Source organism: Phalacrocorax carbo, chromosome 1, assembly GCF_963921805.1.
Source record: "Phalacrocorax carbo chromosome 1, bPhaCar2.1, whole genome shotgun sequence".
NCBI lineage: Eukaryota > Metazoa > Chordata > Aves > Suliformes > Phalacrocoracidae > Phalacrocorax > Phalacrocorax carbo.
In genome coordinates this window covers 56155194-56175308 of record NC_087513.1, presented here as the reverse complement: position 1 = coordinate 56175308, position 20115 = coordinate 56155194, and the positions used below count along the sequence as shown (strand labels likewise).

At 44.5% G+C, this 20115-nt stretch overlaps 2 protein-coding genes and 1 long non-coding RNA gene across 6 annotated transcripts in view; 1 reads left to right on the top strand and 2 right to left on the bottom strand.

Moving 5' to 3' along the window:
* Positions 1 to 1129, bottom strand: part of ST13 (ST13 Hsp70 interacting protein) — a 25330-nt gene extending 24201 nt beyond the window's left edge. Inside the window, exon 1 of one of the 2 annotated variants that reach the window (XM_064453917.1) lies at positions 1107 to 1129. Coding sequence is in view for 1 of the 2 variants with exons in the window: in XM_064453906.1 (XP_064309976.1) it covers positions 311 to 420 (110 nt within the window). In the remaining variant the exon portion in view is untranslated. Of the gene's footprint in view, positions 1 to 310; positions 518 to 1106 lie in introns of those variants that run through there. The other variant, XM_064453906.1, reaches the window with a different exon arrangement.
* Positions 645 to 19324, top strand: XPNPEP3 (X-prolyl aminopeptidase 3). 2 transcript variants are annotated; one of them, XM_064453885.1, is made up of 10 exons: positions 645 to 1068; positions 2719 to 2835; positions 5410 to 5817; positions 7472 to 7674; positions 8552 to 8614; positions 11801 to 11914; positions 14327 to 14412; positions 15069 to 15252; positions 16704 to 16824; positions 17614 to 19324. In XM_064453885.1, the coding sequence occupies exons 1-10, from the start codon at positions 1008 to 1010 to the stop codon at positions 17778 to 17780; spliced, it is 1524 nt and encodes a 507-aa protein (XP_064309955.1). In that variant the 5' UTR covers positions 645 to 1007; the 3' UTR covers positions 17781 to 19324. The 2 variants fall into 2 exon arrangements, with proteins under 2 accessions (XP_064309955.1, XP_064309963.1); XM_064453893.1 differs by lacking the exon at positions 645 to 1068 and adding an exon at positions 5211 to 5332 and having other exon boundaries at positions 2721 to 2835.
* Positions 2818 to 20115, bottom strand: LOC135313837 (uncharacterized). 2 transcript variants are annotated; one of them, XR_010373330.1, is made up of 4 exons: positions 19963 to 20115; positions 4538 to 4645; positions 3057 to 3138; positions 2818 to 2901 (listed from the first exon to the last, which is right to left on the bottom strand). It is a non-coding gene; the product is annotated as an uncharacterized LOC135313837 (long non-coding RNA). The 2 variants fall into 2 exon arrangements; XR_010373329.1 differs by lacking the exon at positions 19963 to 20115 and having other exon boundaries at positions 4538 to 4933.

Genomic DNA, 20115 nt, shown 5'->3' with positions numbered 1-20115 from the left:
TTTCGCAACGGGAATACCCAGAGTTTTAAAAACAAAACAAAAATATAACGAACCTTTTTTTTTTTGCGCTCCAGGTGCGCCCTGCGGCGGGAGGGGAGGGGAGACGGCAGCGCACCGGGGCCGCTCGCCGGCCCAGTCCCGCCAAATAGGACGGGGCTGGACCCACGGCAGCGACGAGCCGCGCACCCCCCCCCCCACCCCCTCGGTTCCCCTTCCCGGCCACGCGGCGGGGCCGCGCGCCGACACGTGCCCCCCTCCCCGTCCGCCTCCCCTCACGACCGGTCCAACGGCGGCGCGGCCCCTCACCGACCTCTCCACCCACTCGCGGAGGAAGGCGAGCTCCTCGGTGTGCAGCAGGCCCGGGTTCTGCTTGCAGAGCCTGACGAAGGCCCGCAGCTCGCTCAGCTTGCGGGAGTCCATGGCGGAACGGCGGGGTGGCGGGAACGGGAGGGGGGAGGGGGAGGAGACAGTAACCGAGTCCCGCTCGCTTCCCTGCCCAACCACCGCGCGGCGCCGTGGAAGCTTCCAGCCCGCCCCGCCCACCCCGAGGCCCCGCCCCCACCCGCCGGGACCCGCCCCTACCCAGGGCCGGCCCCGCCCAGCCGCCGCGGGGCGGCGGGAACGTTCTGGAAGCGGAGGTGGCGGTGGAGCGGGCGAGGTCCCCCAGGCGCGGCATTGTCTTCATACCCACACCCGCCCCCCCTGCGGTGTTGTGTCCCGTCTCCCCCGCATCCGAGCCCCGCGTTTCTCCTCAGGTCTCCCTCCACGACAGCGAGACAGGCGGCCTCCGCGGGCGCCTAACCCGGCGCGGCGCCGCTCATTGGCGGCGGGAAGGGTCGCTCGTCGATGCTGTCAGCGCGCGCCGCCGCTGCCGCCGCCGCCGGGGAAGGCCCCGCCATGCGGGCTCCGGGGCGGGGCGGGGGAACCGGGACAGGTGCCGGGTGTGGGGCCTGGCGGGTGGCGGGGACGGGCGGCTCAGCTCCGCCATAGCCCTGCCTCCCTCGGACATGTCGCGCCGTCTGGCCCAGAGGCTTGTCGCGGCGGCGAGGGGCTGGCGCGGTTTCCCAGGTCAGAGATTCCTCCCCCTCCCTCCCCCTCAGCCTCACCTCAGCGGCGCGGAGCGGCCCGACCCGGTGCCGCGGGGCCCTGCCCGGCCGTCCCGGGGCTGCAGTAACTGCCTGCTCCGGGGGACGCCAAGCCGCTTAGAGCCCTTCCTCACCCCGGCGGCCGTCGGGGCCAGGCGGACCGTGAGGCCGCCATCGCCGAGCCCCGTTCGCTGCGGGTGCTGGGGGCGCGGTAGAGCAGCTCTCTCCGGCGGCGGAGCCGTTGCCCCAGTCACGGTTGAATCCGAGGGAAGAACGGCTTATTGTTTGAAAAATAAAGCAACGATGTGGAAAGCTCCTTGCTGTCTTCAAAACATTGCTTTACTTGATACCTGCTGTGTTCTCTTGCTCGTTGCAAGGTATCCTGTTTGTTTTCCGTGTAGGTGGAGAGAGACAGTGAAAACTCTCCCTTTCTAAATTGCACGAAAAGCTGTAATTGTATTTGACTGCCCAGGTCTGTTACTTCTGCCAATCATCACATAGTGATGGTATATGAGTATCAGTTGTCATACTGAAGTAATCTTCAATTAGTGGCTAATCACACAGAAAACCCACAGTCTATATGTTCTGTGATAAGTCTCAGTTCCCTGAAAGGCAGGCAGCTGTTCTGCTTGTCTTACACTTGCTTATGCTAGTGAAGACTTGATTATCATTTGTTCTAAGGATTCAGTGCATTGGCATGGCAGCATGAATTGATTCTGTAGTAGGCACATGGTAAGTGACATAGAAGAGAACCAGTCTCCAAAACATCAGCTGGTAGATGTTAGGAAACCGATCACCATCCCCTTCTGTGTTTGACAGTTTGTATCTAGGCACAAGCAATTCTTCCGCTGTAAAAGGCTGTGACTGAGAATTCCAAAGTTGGTAAAGTTTGTGATAATGAATCTTAATTTTAGCTTTTGTCTTATTGTGCACACCCCAGCTCCCAACTGCACATTTGTAATTCTCTTTAAAACCTGTCTGCTTTGGCTGTGTGTGAATTTGGAAGTGGGATACATAACTGTATTCTTCTGAGGAACTGTTCTCGATTTGGCTAATGCTACTGGCAAGTGTGTTAAATACATAAACAGGGTCTCTTGATTATCTTTCATACAGAAAAAAAAATTCACATTGCTATATAAACCTGTGTTATTTGATGGTTTCTTTGTGGCATTACTAGTAAAAGAAGAACTGGGGAGGCCTTGAAAACTACATAGTTGTTCCAGATGAGTGGTACTTTTTGTATACATAGTCAAGAGGGTGTTATGCTTCAAGCCTTGCAGTGTTTGAGGGAAGCAAGGGAGGGAGAGGGCTGAGTGTGTCATGAACACCAAGCATAGAAATTGGCATGTGCAAACCAACACAGCTTTCTGGGTTGTCTTGCTGGATTGTCAGATTTAGCATATGTTAAATTCCTTCTATCTGTTTTATGATTATTTAATCGTTAGTTGAGTAGTGCACACATTGTTTCATAAACTGTTATGGTATACAAAAAATGGAAAAGTTAAGGATGGATATTTATGTCACGTGAAGTGAATGAACACTACTAACAGTCAGATGACTGGAGTATAACTCTGCAGTTTTCTAACTGGAAAGGTTTTTTACCTTGACTTAGTGCATTTTTTTTCCCCTCTAGTTTGCAAGTCATGTGGTCTCCGAAGATTTTCCATCCAGCCTGCCCAGCAGAAGAAGATTCCAAACCGGTATTTGGGGCAGCCCAGTCCCTTCACACATCCACACCTTCTCAAACCAGGTTAGGTTCAGGCCCTGTATAAGCCAATCATTGGTATTCTTTCTTGCCTCTGTTTTGCTGAGATGCCTAGGACAGAGTATTGATTTGCTGCATCATACAGGTGTCTGTGATTTCAGCTGTTTATGATTATCTTCATTAGGCAGTAATTATATTTAGTAGTTCATTTCCTTGTCTAAGATGATACTGATTCCAAAAATAGGCTTCGCACGTTAGATTTTTACCTTTTTCTCATGGGGAGCTTGGTGTCACTGACTTCAGTGCTGCAGACCTTTCCTGGCAGTAGCATCTTGGGAGCTCATTGTCCTGCAAATACAATACAATTTATATTAAGTGGGAGTCCTCTGTGCAAGCTGAACTGCCAGAATGCTTCATACCGAATGTCTTGTGGGTCACAAAATAAAGGTGTCATTCAGAAAAGGAGATCAGGGAGAAGCTTACTGAGAGATGGACACCACTTGTCTAAAAAGCATGCCCCCTTCAGAATAGTATTTAAGCCGTGAGGAGATGGAAGAGAGACTTGTGGCTATAAAGTTAGAAGGTACTGATGAAAAGAGAGGCTGAGGTTGTGCAGTTTTATGAGATTAATGTAAATGAGCATGTAAATATGAGATGACCATGATCAAATCTAAAAAAAAATTGGAAGTAAAAATATATTCAAGAATATGTCCAGGAAAACATTATGGTTCTTTGGTTTTTTTCCATAGATAGGTATATAGAAGGAATATGAATAGCTATATAGAAAGATAGATATGTAGAAACAATATGAATATATAACCATGCACTTACATATTTAACTGTAGAATAATTCAGGTCAGAAGGGACCTCTGGAAGTTACTAGGTCCACCCTCTGCTCCATGCTGAACTAACTTCAATATTAGGTCAGGTTGCTCAGGGCACTCATTAACAGCTCATGGTAAATGAGGCTGACACTTTAAAAGTACTCAAAGCTGAAATACCGGAGATTAATTCTAGCTGCCAATAGTAATTTTCTATTTAATAAAGGAGTGGTGTTTTCTTTAAAATTATACAATGTTGTCTTATTGCAATTATTGCTTTAAAAAGCAGATGCCTTTAAGGCAAAAAGAATTTCCAGGCCTTGAGTGAAAAGACAAATGAGATTCCCATGTTCCACCCTACTGCAGCTTCTAAACTTCACTGGGCTGTTTGTGATGGGAATGCAGTGGAGCATAGGAAATTTGCAGGATAATATTGCAGAAATATGGAGTCAGATTGCATTAAAACAGTTTCTATGTTCTTTGTCATTTCTACATCTACATTTCTAGATCTATAGAGTAAACCAAATTTGGTGAGTTTCTTTTTTCCTTAACAACAACAAAAAAAACCCCAACTTTTACACCAAATAGGTGTTGGGGATGTATGATGTTGAACAGTTTAATGCAAATACAACATATGTGATTTTCTTAAACTCTCTTTTGTCAAGGAAAAACATTCTGGATAGAACTTCCCCCCTCCCATCTCACCCATGCAAGAATCCATTTACAATATAAGCAAAATTTCAATTTTCATTCTAGAATTGTCACTGCCTAATACATTAAAGTGGAACAAAAGATACAAAAGTAGAAAGCTAACAGTATGAAAATGCAATCTATGTTAAAATATGGTATTAGCCAAAGTACTGATTAAGGCTCATGTATTAAATTAAATCACAGTTAAGGAGTCTCACATTTTTAAAAATACATACTTAAGCAGTTGTTTGTTGTTCTTTCAACTTCAGTCTGGTTTTGGTGAGTATCTTGATCACTGTACTTCGTATCCTTCATGACTGGAGCAGTTTAAAATGTACTTTCATCTAAGAGATCTTTTGTTTAGTTAGAGTCACTAGGAATATAGTATTTAACTTTGGAAAAATCTGAATTGTTAATTATTGAGAAAAGCTACATCTGCCCTGGAGAAGATTCCTTCTCTTAATTGGAGCCTGCTGCCAGTCTGCAGTTCGTGGTTTCTTTCTGCCTGGAGTCTTGTGACTGGTTAGACTCTGCAACCTCTGTGTTTCTGCCTGATCTCCCAGTATCTATAACACTCAATCCCCCCCTTATGGTTTACAACTCGTTACTTTATGAGTTGACTTAGTGTGTATTTGAGTAGACATTCTAGCTTTACCTGAGGAAATTAATGCTCAACCTCCGGAGGCAATTTTCTGTTCAATGTCCAGGTGCTATAAAGCCCATTAGTTTTGGGCAGTCAAAGTCCAGTTTGCCTTGCTCCTTCCCCTTTTTTTACATATCTTTCTGAAAATACCCATCTGTTATGGATGGTTATCTAAATCTACCAGGTTTTGTGATTTCTGCTTTTGCACAGAAATACAGAACAGAAAATAGGATTTGTTAAAATTGATTTTTGTCTTTGCATGACAGAGGAGCAGATGGAGTGAGGATGTGCGATAGGGATGGAAGCTGAAGAGATGCATGAGGGAGCAATGGAAAGGCTAATGAGGGACCACAACAAAGCCATGCATATGAAAAGCATCAGGGAGTAGTTTGGAATTGTGCATGCAACTAGTAAAATATCACAAATGCCTTGAATTTCTTGATCTGATTTGTTTTGTATTCATAGGAGAGGTAACCCCAGGCTTGTCACAGGTGGAATATGCTCTTCGCCGACACAAACTGATGGCATTGATCCAGAAAGAAGCCTGTGGCTGGGATGGATTGGATCACACAGTGATTCTCCTATCCAACCCCACATACTACATGAGCAATGACATCCCCTACGTTTTCCACCAGGACACTAACTTCCTGTACCTCTGTGGGTTCCAGGAGCCTGACAGCATCCTGGTGCTGCAGAGCATTCCTGGCAAAGCACTGCCCTCCCACAAATCCATACTTTTTGTGCCCCGGAGGGATCCAAACCGAGAGCTGTGGGACGGACCCAGATCAGGCACGGATGGGGCAATTGCTCTCACAGGAGTAGATGAAGCTTACACCATCGATGAGTTCAGGCACTTGGTGGCCAAGCTGAAAGGTAACAAAAAGTGGAGGGGGAATGAGATGAGATGTGGTTTGCAGGGTCTGAATGGTATGGGTTTGGAAGGTGGTCTGTGACAACAATTCAAGACTGTCATGAACTTGGGGAGGTGCAGGGGGTATGACAGTAAGACAAAGGCAGTTGGAAGTTCTTGTTAGCTTCTTGAGGGTCACTTGTGGAAATGTGGTTTTGAAGATAATAGTTTTTCCTCCCCTCTGAATTTCTTGTGTACCCCTGTAAATGCCAGTGTGCACATCTGTGAAACATAAGGAACAGGATATGCAAGAGAGCATCGCAAGCTGTGTGACTGTTTTAGTCACACATATTGAGGCATGTAGCCTCAATACTTATAATCCAGGGTGAATGCGTTATAAAATGAAGCTGAAGGCTTATGACAATATAAAAAGGGCAAGTGCATGTCGGATAACACACATAAACAGAGTGAATTCTGGAGTCTTAAATGCCGTCTTGGGTTCTAGTTGTTTTGTTTCAAAAAAGGATATATTGGAAATGGAAAAGTCACAGAAAGGGCAACAAGGATGATCAAAAATATGGAGTGTGTGTGATACACATGCTGGACAAATGTGCTCAGTTTGAAAAGGAGAAAACAGAAGGTAAGGCATAAGGGGTCTGTATGGTTATGGAAAGCACAGAGAGGATGTGTAGGAATGATTAGTTGCTATTTTTCATAATTTACAAACAAAGGGAATGCTGAATGAAATTATCACATGGCACATTTTGACACCTTTTAAGGTTTGAGTTGTAGATCATTCATGAAAGGTTTGGAATGTCAAAAGTAATAATGGATTCAAAAGTTTTTAATTCTGTGGGGGAGAGGTCCATGAAAAGCAGTTAATCACTGTTATGAAGATGAAGCCTTGAAATGAAGGAACCAGAAGTGGGGAGGATGTGCTGAGGGAAATACTCTTTCATAAATGCCCAGTTTCTTAGAGACTTTTTGTAAGCACCTGCTAATGGCTGCTGTCACCAAAGGAGGACAGCCCAGGTAGGCATTAGCTGTGACTCAGCATGGCTTTTCTACTCGTTCCCATTTAAAATGCTCCAGTGGGGAGAATGTGGGTGCTAATTCTGATGTTTTAAATACATTTCCACATAGGTAAATATATTTGTCCTCAGTAAATTCACCTCTTAATGGCTGACAAAAGCAGTTGTTCCCCAAAAATCTTGTGAAATGTAGTTGATAATGACCCTGATTCCATGCGATGGGTGAAAGGTAGATTGCTTTACAGCATCAGGGGGGACGGGCAAAATGAGAGAATGACTCAGAACATGCACCACTGCAGTGTAATGGCTACATAGCTTACACAAGTGCAACTTCAATATGCAAACACTGAGTGGATCTGGGCAAGATACATATATTCAGTGATGATTGTAAAACCCAATATTTGCACAGAAGTGGGGATTTGTCAAATCTACAAGCTATGAATTGGTATCCTTCCAGATTTTGAAGAGATAGCTAGTATCTTGTGACAGTGAAAGTGTCTATATGGTCTGTAAATGCAGATTCAGAGGAAATTAATTTCTCAAATATAGGAACAGGTCTAGTTTAGGGGGACTTGAGTGTGTTTGGTACGGGGAGGACATTTCTACATTTATTTTTGTCTGTGTCAGCTTTTGTTTTGTATTCCAGGAGAGTCAAACATTGTTTGGTACGACTTGACGAAACCAGTGCATACAGAGCTGCACTCTGACTACATGCAGGCCCTGGCTGAGATAAAAGCTCGGAACAAAAACCACATCCAGGGCATCCGACATCTAGTGCAAAACCTTCGTCTGATCAAATCTCCTGCAGAGATTGAAAGGATGAAGATAGCTGGACGGGTGACAGCAGAGGTATGGGATCACGTGCTCTCCAAATGAACTGGTGCATTCCTTTAAGAAGAAAGGGGAGAGGGCTGTTGACGGGGTGACATGGGTTGGAAGGACAGCTTTGGTCTAATCTGTTACTGAACTGCTGTGTCTCAACCATCAGCTGGGCTCAGCTCCCTCCACATGTCAAGGAGAAACAGGAATATTGCTTGGACTACCTGCTTCTCTCAGTTAGCGTAACTCCAGCAATGACAAGCCAGTAGCTGTTAGACTTTGTTTAAAAGCAATATCTACTCAGCAACAGGGGTAGCCTCTTCATGCTCTTCCCAGCTTCCCTCCTTCCCCACACCATTTTCTTTCCTGTTTATCTTGTTGATTTTGAGGAAACAGGATTTTTGTGAACACATTGCCTGTATATGTCTCCATATTCCCCCTTCTCCCTCAGATACCTTTTGAACTCCTTGGCCAATTTTAAACAAATCTGACAGATACCTCAAATGCGATTATGTTTCTGTAAATATTTTTAAAATAGATAGCCACATAGAAAGGAGAGGTACAGCTTGTCCTTCTCTGAAGGAAAAGCTGCGTAAGGCACTCCTATTATGCGTGAGAGAATCCATAGGTGCAACAACTCCTAAAATGCCAACCCATGGGATCAGCTTCAATCATCTAATCCTTTTTCAAAAACTGGAGTCAATCAGCACCTAAATACAGTTTCATGGGGAACAGAGCTTAATGGGTTCTAGTCTTGACAGCACTCTGCATTTTCAGCTGCCTCTGGTTCCTGTGTTCTTGGCCGGCTGATTTTAGGCATTCCTCAGAAGACAGCAGGTAAAAAAAAAAACAAACTTCCCTCAAGTTCAGGCTCCTTTGCTAACTGAAAGACCCTTCTTTTTCATAGGCTTTCACAGAGACAATGTTTGCCAGCAAATCCCCAGTGGATGAAGCCTTTCTGTATGCAAAGGTGAGTACTTCGTGGTTGGAGGTGAGATAGAAGGGGTGGATGTTGTTTATCCTTCCAGGAAAATAGAAATGTCAGATCTCTCTATAATATGCCTCCCACTGTAGCACATTTCTCCTTCACCCAACTCTTGTGGTTCCTAGGACATGCAGAAAAGTCAGTGTGAGGAATTCTTCAGCTGTGCTTCCCGTAACCTTATTGAAGGAACATAGTGGTTGTCTAAGCTTATCTGCTGTTGATGTCTTTTCTACTGTATTTAAATACAAAACAGAATCACAGAATCACAGGTTGGAAGGGACCTCAGGGATCATCTATTCCAACCTTTCTAGGAAGAGCACAGTCTAGACAAGATGGCCCAGCACCCTTTCCAGACAACTCTTGAAGGTGTCCAGCATGGCCAAGTCAACCGCTTCCCTGGTTGACTGTCCTCAGTGTCAAAAATTTCCCTCTGGTGTCAATCGGAATCTCCCCAAGAGCAATTTGTGTCCATTCCCCCTTGTCCTCTCCATGTCACTCTGTGTAAAAAGGGAGGCCCCATCTTCTTTGTAACTACCCCTTAAGTACTGGTACACAGTGATGAGATCCCCCCGAGCCTTCTTTTCTCAAGGCTGAACAAACCCAGTTCTCCCAGCCTATCCTCATATGGCAGGCTTCCCAGTCCTTTGATCATCTTGGTGGCCCTTCTCTGGACCCTTCCAGCCTGTCCACATCCTTTTTGTACAGCGGGGACCAGAACTGTACACAGTACTCCAGGTGTGGCCTGACAAGCGCTGAGTAGAGTGGGATAATGACTTCTTTCTCTCTGCTGGCAGTGCCCTTTTTGATGCAACCCAGCATCCTGTTGGCCTGCTTGGCCGCAGCAGCACACTGTTCGCTCATGTTGAGCTTTCTGTCCACCAGCTACTCTCCAGCCAGGTGGATCCCAGTCTGTACTGCACTCCTGGATTATGTTTTCCCAGGTGCATGATCTTACACTTTTCCTTATTGAACTTCATAAGGTTCTTGCTGGCCCACTCCTCCAGCCTATCCAGATCTTCCTGCAGAGCAACTCTCCCTTCTGGAGTGTCTACTTCCCCACTCAACTTGGTGTCATCAGCAAACTTCATCAAGCTACACTTGATGCCGTTATCCAGATCACTTATAAAGATGTTGAAGAACATTGGGCCCAATATCAATCCCTGGGGGACTCCACTTGTGACAGGTTGCCACTTGGAGCTATTAATCACCACCCTTTGGGTGCGGCCTGTCAGCCAGTTCCCCACCCACTGCACAGACCACTTGTCTAGGCCATAACACATCGATTTCTCCAGGAGGAGACTATGGGGGACTGTATCAAAGGCCTTGGAGAAGTCCAGGTAAACAATGTCCACCGCCCGCCCCATGTCAACCAGGCAAGTCACTTTGTCATAGAAGGCCACCAGGTTTGTCAAGCACAATCTGCCTTTAGTGAAGCCATGTTGGCTTTTCCCAATCACATCCTTCAATTGACTTGTGATGGCCTCCAGGAGGATTCGTTCCATAACTTGCCCAGGGATTGAAGTAAGGCTGATGGGCCTATAGTTACCCAGATCCTCCCTTGAGCTCTTCTTGTAGATAGGGGTAACATTTGCCTTCCTCCAGTCCTCTGGGACATCCCCCGTCCTCCATGACTTCTCAGAGATTATGGAGAGTGGCCTCGCGATGATGTCAGCAAGCTCTCTCAACACCCTCGGGTGGATGGCATCAGGGCCCATTGATTTGTGGGGTCAAGCTCCTATAGTAGTTCATGTACTAACTCTTCCTTCACCGATGGTGGGTTGGTGTTTGGTTCAATTGGCAATTTTGTTCCCAAAGCCTGGGACCCTACAGTGCTGGTAAAGACCGAGGTGAAGAAGGTGTTGAGGACCTCTGCCTTTTCTGCATCATTGGTGATTGATTCTCCTTTTCTGTTTAACAGTGGGCCTACGTTTTCCTTGTTTTTCTGCTTGTGGTTGACATGTCTGAAGAAACCTTTCTTGTTATTTTTTATCTCTACAGCCAGTTTCAATTCAAATTGGGCTTTTGCTTTTCTGACTGCGTCTCTGCACTCTCTGGCTATGCCCTTGTAGTTCTCGGTGGATAATCCTCCACTTCTCCATTTCTGGTGTGCTTCCCTTTTGGATTTCAGTAGACCTGCTAAACAATCAGAGATACAGTATTACTTTATTCTATAACACAATTCTATTCTACAGAATTTCAGTAGTTATAACACCTGTTTGTAAAGCCTCTCAGTTACAAAATAAAGACAAATTGGCCTGCACATTTAGTAAGGAATTTTGTCAGGAATTGCAGTGAGATGCCTGTTTGAGAAACATCAGCAGGATTTGACCCTTTGTTATGACATGGATGGATCTGTGCTGACATGGCACTGAGAAGCAGTACTGACTTCTAAAGAAAATTATTTTAATTAAAGTATATTTTACAGATCAATTTTTCACTCCAGATCAGGACCATAAAACCTATTTTCGGTCATGTAGGCATCCTGGGGTGTTCTGTCCCATGTGGTTTTGTTGATTACAGAAAAGACAGGTTATTAATATGTTGAGGGTATAGATGGCCTTTATAGATGTAAGTTTATTCATTTCCATGCTTTCATCAGCTTCATCACTCAAGAAAGGTGAAGGTCTTGAGGCTGACAGTGCTTTATTTTTTTACGTTTTCCCTCGGACGTCATAGTAGTGCATGCTTTCAAACCTTAGTTCAACAGAGTCATGAAAATAGATTCTGCTGTAAATATGCTGGTACTTCATAATTTTAAAAGATGGTAACAAAACATGACTGTTGTCATGCCAATATTTAGGATCTTTGAAAACTCGCAATGTCGTATGGCAACTAAGAGCATTACTTTATATAAGAACAAATCCTCACCTGGATTTATGACAACGTAATGAATGATAGATACAGCATTGAACAGCTTGCACCAGAAACAGCTTCCATGAGACCAGAGGCAGGCTTAAAACACTCTCTTGAAAGTGGATAGTTCTGTATTCTTTTTCTCCATTGTTCTTGGAAAAACTTCAAGGCTGCTTTTGTTTAGTGAACTCACTTTACAGTTTCACTTTGTATTGTACAAATTAAGAGAACAGTTGTAGGACATGAATTATAATAGCCCCAGGGCAGTTAGTCACCTGAATCAGTATTAACAGTCTCCTTTTTGAATTGGTATTCCAGTTTGAATTCGAGTGCCGGGCTCGTGGTGCTGACATCTTGGCATACCCCCCTGTTGTTGCTGGTGGCAACAGATCAAACACTTTGCACTATGTGAAGAACAATCAGCTCATCAAGGTAAACCATGTGCTCTCTACTAACTTAAAATGCAGTGCTGTGACACACTGTCCCCATATGTGTCCCCTGGCCACTCTTTGTTTTGACTGATCAAATCAAAACACTTAAATATATATTTTCAAGTGAGCAAGGGAAAGAAATCCTGCCCTGGTTAGTTTTACTGTTAGTGACAGATTAACTTCACTCCGTTTAGTCTCTTTCTCTCCCCTTTGCACTTGCTGCAAGTGTTTTATGAACAGTGGAAGGACTTACAAACAAGCTTGCAAATAACTTCATTTAGTGAGCTTGTCTGCTGCCACACCGTGTGCAACAGTGTGCAGTGCTGGGTGGGTTGCTAACCTCAAAAGAGGGACTGCTGCACCAGGCACAGAGAAGGTACCGTGGGGCGTCTTCTGCTGTCGCTTGCATTGCTTGGCCTTGCTTTGCAACCTAAGGTGCAATAGCGCATTCCTGCTCTGGTGAAGCTGAAAAGCATTTTGGACTCCATGTAGGCCAGCAAAGCAGGGAAGGGGAACAAGGAGGGAAAGGATCAGCGTTAAATGTTGAGAGGCGCATTAAATGGCTGTAGGTAAATTAACGTGTCTTCTTGTGTTCTGAAAATTTGCATTGTTGAATTGAACCCTCTCCAGCTTTCCTGACAATACGCCTTTAGATCCAGATAAGTATTTTCAGGAGCAGCATTCCCCACTGCTCTACTCACGATTCACTTTTCAGAGGAGCATGTTTTTCCTCTCTTAATGCAGGGTGAAACTTTCCCACTAGCATTGTCTTTTCTTGAAGCTGGCATGCTAGCAGACCTTGAAATGATCTGCAGAGACAGACATACAAAAGATATGACAGGCTGCTTTTGGCAGAAGGAAGCCTTCTTTGTTGTACTGTCATCCAAGGTCAGGCGTGCTCATGTAACTATAGTTGCTTCTGTTAAAGTTGTTCAGTTAAACGACTGTCACTTGTTTTATTTCAAATCTGTTAAGTAGGAGGTTAAACCTGTAAACTTGACTCTTTCTTTTCCTTTATGTGCTACTTCCTACAGATCTTGTTGCCAAATAGTCTAACAAAGTGTCTGATATGGAAGGTATCTGAAGGCTGCTTATGGCCTCATGTAGACTTCATGCAGTCTGACACTTAGTGGACTCAGCTTCAAAGAAGGAGGACAAGATGCATGACATAAGGCACTTACTGGACAATCAAACCACAGGCTGAATTCCCTTAGCCAATAAATTGTTACTTAGCTTGGTTAATGGCTTGGAAGAGGGCAGATGCTATAATTTCCTATTTTACTTAAAGAATTGAACCAGCTATTCTGAAAAATTTAAAAATACAATTTAAATGGATAGTTAATGGCCTGTCTGTTCAGCAGAATAGTGAGATCTGCTCACTGCTAGTTTATCTACTGTGTAAGTGTTCGTGGCACTTAACTGTACACAACGATAGTAGCTAGCACTGGAAGTAGTGCTAGCAGTGGAATTCTGCTCCTTATTTTTTTCCCTTAATGCGCTAGAATTATTCATTGTCATTCCACATCATGGCTGCTGGCACAGTCACAGATCTGTGGACTGAACCTCTATAAAAGGCCTTGGATTACATGTAGCGTAAATCCATAGAGAATTTAATCCAAACTTTTTATAGATCTCACTGCTCTATTTGTTGTTAGCCCCTTAAATGAGGGAAAGCAAGACAGTGATTTTGTTCCTGGCCCTTTGTCTTCTTTATGTTGCTTTTTGGAAGATGTGCAGTCAGTGATTTAATTGACATGGAACAGTTTTGCTGAAGTGAATGGGAGGTTCACATCTCCAAGAGTTTTTTTTTTTCATCACCAGATAGATTCAGAGGCATATCTTAGAGCGGTCAGGAAAGTCCCAGAAGAGAACAGGGGAGATGATACAAGCTATTCAGTAGTGCACTGTCAGGGAAGTGATTTTGCTGGGTCCTCCTACCTTGTGACAAAGCTAAATCTTTAGCTGTTAGTGATCTTGTGGGGAGCTCAGAAATCTGTTTTTGTTGCAAAGCACTTCTGTCTCAGTCACTAGCAGAGAACTTCTGGTGAAAGGAGTCACTGGTGTAATTCGCTGGAGTAAGCGATCCAGGTGTGTATGGGACTGAGTCTCAGAGCACAGAATAGTTAAGAAAAATGTCTTTTTTCACTCCAGAGTGTTTGCAAATCAGTGTCTTAAGAGTTAGGTGGTAGATAAGCATAACAGTCAGAGACCACCTTGCAGAGAAACTATCCAACTGGAATAGCCTATTTATAACCAGTAGCACCTGGGGTGTTGTTCTGCAAAAGGAATTCACATCTCTGCATCTGCTTTGCAAAAATAAATACATAATCTCCTTTCCTGCTCTCAGACAGAAAAATCAATTCTGTTAATAGCCAGACTGACCCACAGGGCATTTTTTCTTATTATTCTCCAGGATGGTGAACTGGTCTTGCTAGATGGTGGATGTGAGTCTTCCTGCTACGTAAGTGACATCACACGTACCTGGCCTGTCAATGGAAGGTATGCTGCAATAAGGCTGTTTTGAAGAACTTTGAGAAGCTCTTAAATAATTGATGGATTGAGTGTATGTGTGTTTAATCTCCATTTGAGTAGTTTTAACATGTCCCATTCTGTGGTTCTTCAGAGTAATCAAATTATATAAACTAATCTTTCAGCATGAGAAGCTGTATTCCCTACTGCCTCATTAATTACTGCATGAATATGTGTGATTACTGCTATTTTCAGCTGTTACAGGATGCTTAAAGTGCAGAGAGGGCTTTTGTGCATTCAGCTGTGGCTGACTCTGGCTGTGTGTAAGAAAACAGGAGTTTAGTTGACCTGTACATGGGTCTGTCAGTTTTGAATTTGCTGGCGTCGTGTCCCTATGGTTGTGTGTTTGATTCTTGTATATTTTGGCTCAAGTGCATTATTTTTCCTGCAGTAACTTTGCCTTGCTTTGCTTTGGGGTTAGGTTGTCAGCTGAGAAATGCTGCCTCTACCCAGTGCACTGAAGGGCATGTTGCGGTGCCTTGTATGGCATTTCATATAAGGAGCAGTTGCTTTCCTTTCTCACTTTCCCTGCTCTAACATTGAACGGAATCTGCCCCCAAAATAGGTTCTAGGTGGAAGTTTAACTGTGAGAAATGTCCTTTGTTCCTCTTCTCAATGGTTTTCAGGTTCACCAAACCCCAAGCAGAACTATACCAGGCTGTCCTGGATATCCAGAAGTCCTGCCTGAGCCTCTGCTCTCCAGGCATGAGTCTAGAAAATATCTACAGCCTCATGCTGAGCCTCATTGGACAGAAGCTGAAAGAGCTGGGGATCCTAACAAGCAGCATCACTGAGAGCCACTTCTTCAAGGTACTTGAAGTTTCTTTTCCTCCAGCTTCCCCCACCAGGCCTGACTGTTTTCTCCTTGGGTTATGATAGTGGCTTTAGTTTGGCTCAGAAAAGTGCTTTTGAGATTAATCTTCTGATTGTCCCCGTTCATTATGCTTTAATTCATGTGGGCTGGTCTCAGCACAGGGCTGGATATCTGTCAGGCAAGGCTAAACCTGAAGATGTGTTTCAACCATTCAGCGCACAATTTGGTCTGAAGTTAACCCTTCAGTCTTATATGACCGTAGTGTGAATATGTGTTCCTCAACACTTACTATTTCACTCTGTAGATCCATTCCTGTTGGTCTGCACTACTGGGTGTAGTTGCAGCTGTAGAGTACAGACAGTCTGAAGGGACCTAGAGAGATGTTTGCACTAACACAAAATTCTGGTCCAGGGCTGGCTGGGAGCAGTTAGACATAGTTTTGTGATCTGTTTAACATAGCATAAAGCTGCCACTGAAAGGTGCAGCCCGTCCTTCTTAGTCATTCCACCTGCTGCCTCTTCTGCACCATTTTGTGTCTGCCTTAGAGTTAAACCTACAGATAAAATAAGATTGGTTTGCAGTTAGAGAAGTTTATCCAGTCCCGCTTACTGCAAACCTGCATGATTGCTGATGCCAATACAAGAAAAGATGGCGGAACCACGTGACAGAACTATCCCTTTGGAAGCAGGACAGATTTCTGCCAGATTTAATTGTCCTACAGTGTCAGTGCAGTAACAGCACAAGTTCTCGCCTGTGAACACAGGCTATCGTGCCAGTTTCTCTCAGCAGGCGGCAGCACAGCCAGATGAGAGCAGCATCTATCTGCAGCTCACTCCCCAGTGAATGTGAGGAGCGTGGGGCCGTGGAGAATTAGCTCCTTGATTCTTCCTGTCAAGAAGCTACTCTCTGGCGGGAGGGGGATTAGGATGATGCAGGGGGAGCTGGTCTCAGTGCCCTGTAGAAGTGCATTAAAATCCTGCTGTAGCTCCTGAGTGAAATCGGCACCGCATCCACTCTGTTGTGCATAGAAGACCTCTTTGCCACATCACATAGCAGCTGTATCAGCTGCTGCCGGTTGTCAGGGTCTGCTGATGGGAACAATGCAGGGCTTGGATGTTTAAGGGATGAAAGGGTTGGGACAGCAAAGCTCAGTGAGCCGAAGACTGAAGTCTTGCCTGGCTTGCTGAGGTGGTGATGGGCTTGGGCTGTTCTTTTCAGTAAGGGAGAAAGGCAGTCAGCAATATGCTCATAATAGGCACCTGGTACTCGTTGGTTTTGAGGGCCGTCCTGTTCTGGTAAACGGAAGACAGCCCCTGGTGACATAGTCACGGCAGTAAGATTGCTAGTTAAGCACATTATTATGTCTCTTCTCCCCTTCTTTTGTATTGGAACAAGAGGTTGGGCTGTGTTTAACTGCCTCTGTGACACTTGCTTTGTCTTCTGCTAGGCTGTTCGAAAGTACTGCCCACATCATGTGGGCCATTACTTGGGCATGGATGTTCATGATACCCCAGATATGTCCCGATCGCTCCCACTCCAGCCAGGCATGGTGATAACAATTGAACCAGGTAAAAAGATACGTAGTCAGTTGTGGACAAAAGCATGCAGCACTGAGGATAACGGTCTTGCTTTCAGTAGTTACTTGGTCCCTCGGACCAGAGCATTCAGGTCCTTCCTGGTGAAGCTGAAAATTATTACAGTATTGAAAAACCTTAAGTTATTCCCCTCCCAAAGTCATTACAGTATTAGAAAACCCTATTTCCCTCCCAAACACAGCCAAGGTAACAAATTGTGGGAGTAAACTCTTGATAATGATGGAGCATGGTGCAGAGAAGCAGGGTCAATTCACTTGTGCTGTGTTTTATTTTACTGTGACTACACTACTACCAGTCACTGGTAGTGGAAGTCTCAAGCATTGCAGTCTGCAATTACAGGCATTCACAACTTAGCTTTGCAAATTAGGCATTTCGGGATGAATCTTTCTTTCTGCTTGTCACTGGATTTGGAGCTGTCAGCTGGAAATTGATATTTAAAGCTTAGCTCGCTCTCTCTCTATTCAGAACATTGTTAAAGTCATCATTGTGAACATGGCATTGAGAGCAAGGAGTGCAGAAAGGCCAGCTGTACTTGTGGAAGTTTTGATTACCATGCTAGTGTCTGTAGGCACTGAGGGACACTTTGTTTCCCACCAACTGCCATGAGTGAGGGGAAAGAGAGTAGTTTTCCTTATTAAAAATTTTCAGGATCAAACTCATGTTATGCTGCTGAAAATCCAATCCTGCTTTCATGGTGGTGCAATAAGGGAACGGTGTTGTTATGGAGAGTGTTGTGTGTTTTAATTCCCTTCCTTCTTTCAGGCATTTACATCCCTGAGGATGACGTGGGTGCCCCAGAGAGGTTTCGTGGCATTGGTGTGCGCATTGAGGATGATGTTGTGATAACAGACGATGTGCCTCTCATCTTGTCTGCTGACTGTCCCAAGGAGATCTACCACATTGAGCAGATCTGTGGCCGCAGCTCATGATGCTCCTTCTCTGCTTCTTTCACCCTCCTCGGGAAATGCAGTCCTCCAGGGATGCTGATCCCTGTAGCTGGCTGTAGTTATCAAGTGATGGAGGGTGTGGACAGTTGTTTCCAAGACTGGGGCTGGGAAGGGGAATGCAAAAAGCTTGGATACTGGGGGATGAAAAACCAAAGCAGCCTTTTCTGTGTGCATTTTCCTTCTGATTTCATCAGTGCTGATGTTGAGCTGTTGTAGGACAAGGGCGTGGGATTCATCTCTCTGCTTTGTAGGTCCATCTGTCCTGGTGCCCTTGGAAGGGTGAATTTTGTCAGTGTATTTTTGAAGAGTCAGCCCTGTGGCGAGTCTCAAGTCTTTATATGACTTTAAATATGAATTTAAAGTAATTATTTAAAATTCTGAGGGCAAGATCACAGCTGCCTTTTGGGTTTTGCCAAGTGCAGTCAATAACTAATGCTCTGTGATAGTATTTTTGAGGCAGCTGCAATTGTGATTAGGGGCTAGGAGGGCTGAGGAGTAAAGAGAAGAGTTGTCTTCCCTCAACATCAGCGTACCACCCAGGCATTGTATGCAGTAGTAGATACACCCACTGGAGGCAAACATTGTGTCCGTGTATTTTCTGAAAATATTTTGACAATCAGCTATTAACATGCCTGAAAAATGCCTCTCATCAGTGCATCTTCTTTTGTTTTTATGCTCGCTGTTGCATCACATCATCTTACTTCCTTTCTGATGGTAGCTTTCAGTATTTTTCATCTGTTATTCTCAGTTTTCTATTTTTTTCTCCCCTCTCTTCCTATATTGTCTACTTTTGACCCACTATAATGTCACTGCTTCATCATCTTCCCCAGTTTGCCCTAATTCCCCACAGTGAATGTAGTCAGAAGCATGTGGGGAGGTAGTTTGGGTTCCTGAGTTCGACCTCTGGCTCTGTTGCTGTGTGACCTGTAGTGAAATCTGTGCTTTTTTCTCCTTTTTTTTTTTCCTTTTCTGTATTTCATTTCACTTAGTGAAGGCCAAATGGACAGTCTCTTGCATCTCTCACTGCTTTTTATGGGAGCTGGGTACATGCACTGGGGTTTGAATTTGGCACTTGAAAGGCAGCCAAGACATGCTGTATTTCATTTTTTAAACATGATGAAAAGTAAATGCTTCTACAGAGTTTAGTGTATCAAGTTTCACCTAGTTAAGAGAATCTGCTAATCTTTGATGGAAGCCTTTGTCAGATGCTCATGCATTACAGTGATATACGTACAGTGTAAATTGTTAGAAGGAAGGCTTGTTAAGTGTGGACACAGAACTGGTGAATACTTTTGATGTTCTGATCTGTAACACGTTTTTGTTCCAGTTACACCTGTTCGAGCCATGTCAACTGGGACAAATCTTGGATTTTGGAACTATATATGCAGCTAAAAATAACATTAACCTGAGAGCTACATGTGTGTGCTGATCTGCACATCTGCCCATGTACCTAACAGAGTTAATAACTGTATTTACTGTAAATAAGCCTTTGAAATACATATTAAAAAGCTATTTTTAAAATAAAACCATTTGTAGAAAGTAATTTCTTGGGCCATCGAGTTGCATGGCTGTATAATAGATATAAGCACCTCCAGAAAGAGGATTATTTTTTCAGGGAGATTTTTAAGTTATCTGTAACCTATCTTGGACTTTAAATAACATTGTCAAATGCAGGCACATACCAGTTCCTACTCCTCTCAGGAAAATCCTGTAACTTGCAAGCGCCAATAGATCTTAGGAATGTTGCGGATGAATGTTTCTGTCAGTAAAAACGTGTTTGTGGCTCTGTTGAGTGGAGGGTGATGGATCCGCTAGGGCTGCTGTGCTCGACCATGCTAAGTGTGGTTGATGTAGGATGTGCATTGCTCCATATTCTGTAATTCGTCCACAGTGTTCAGCCATTTCTTCAGCATAAACTGCTGCTAATGTTTTGAATCTGTTTCATGTAAAGAGGAGTGCATTTTGCAGAATGTATTAAATCTGAGTCTTACCAACCTGAATTTTTGAAGGCTTTTTCTCACTTGTTGCAGAGGTGGATGATCAGCGTTATCATCTGGGACCTACACGCATGCTGCAGTGTCCCTTGAATACAACCAAATCCATGAAAATTTTATATGACCTTCGTCAAGAAACTCTAAGAAATCCCTTCTCCAGCTCCACGTACCTGTGGCGTACCTGCCCAGTCACCAATCATACACTGCCAGATTCACTGTCTGTCTCTGCCACGGAAGAGATTCCTGGCTTCAACCACTTGGGTGCAGGAGCAGCTCTCAGTGGCAGCACAAAATGCCAGCTGCTTGATGAGGGCGTTGATGGG

Bases quoted from the DNA above. Each gene is read 5' to 3' on its own strand.
- XPNPEP3 (XM_064453885.1), top strand. From the start codon at position 1,008: ATGTCGCGCCGTCTGGCCCAGAGGCTTGTCGCGGCGGCGAGGGGCTGG. The intron at 11,915-14,326 runs GTAAACCATGTG...ATTATTCTCCAG, and splicing joins AGAACAATCAGCTCATCAAG to GATGGTGAACTGGTCTTGCT. The intron at 15,253-16,703 runs GTACTTGAAGTT...GTCTTCTGCTAG, and splicing joins CTGAGAGCCACTTCTTCAAG to GCTGTTCGAAAGTACTGCCC.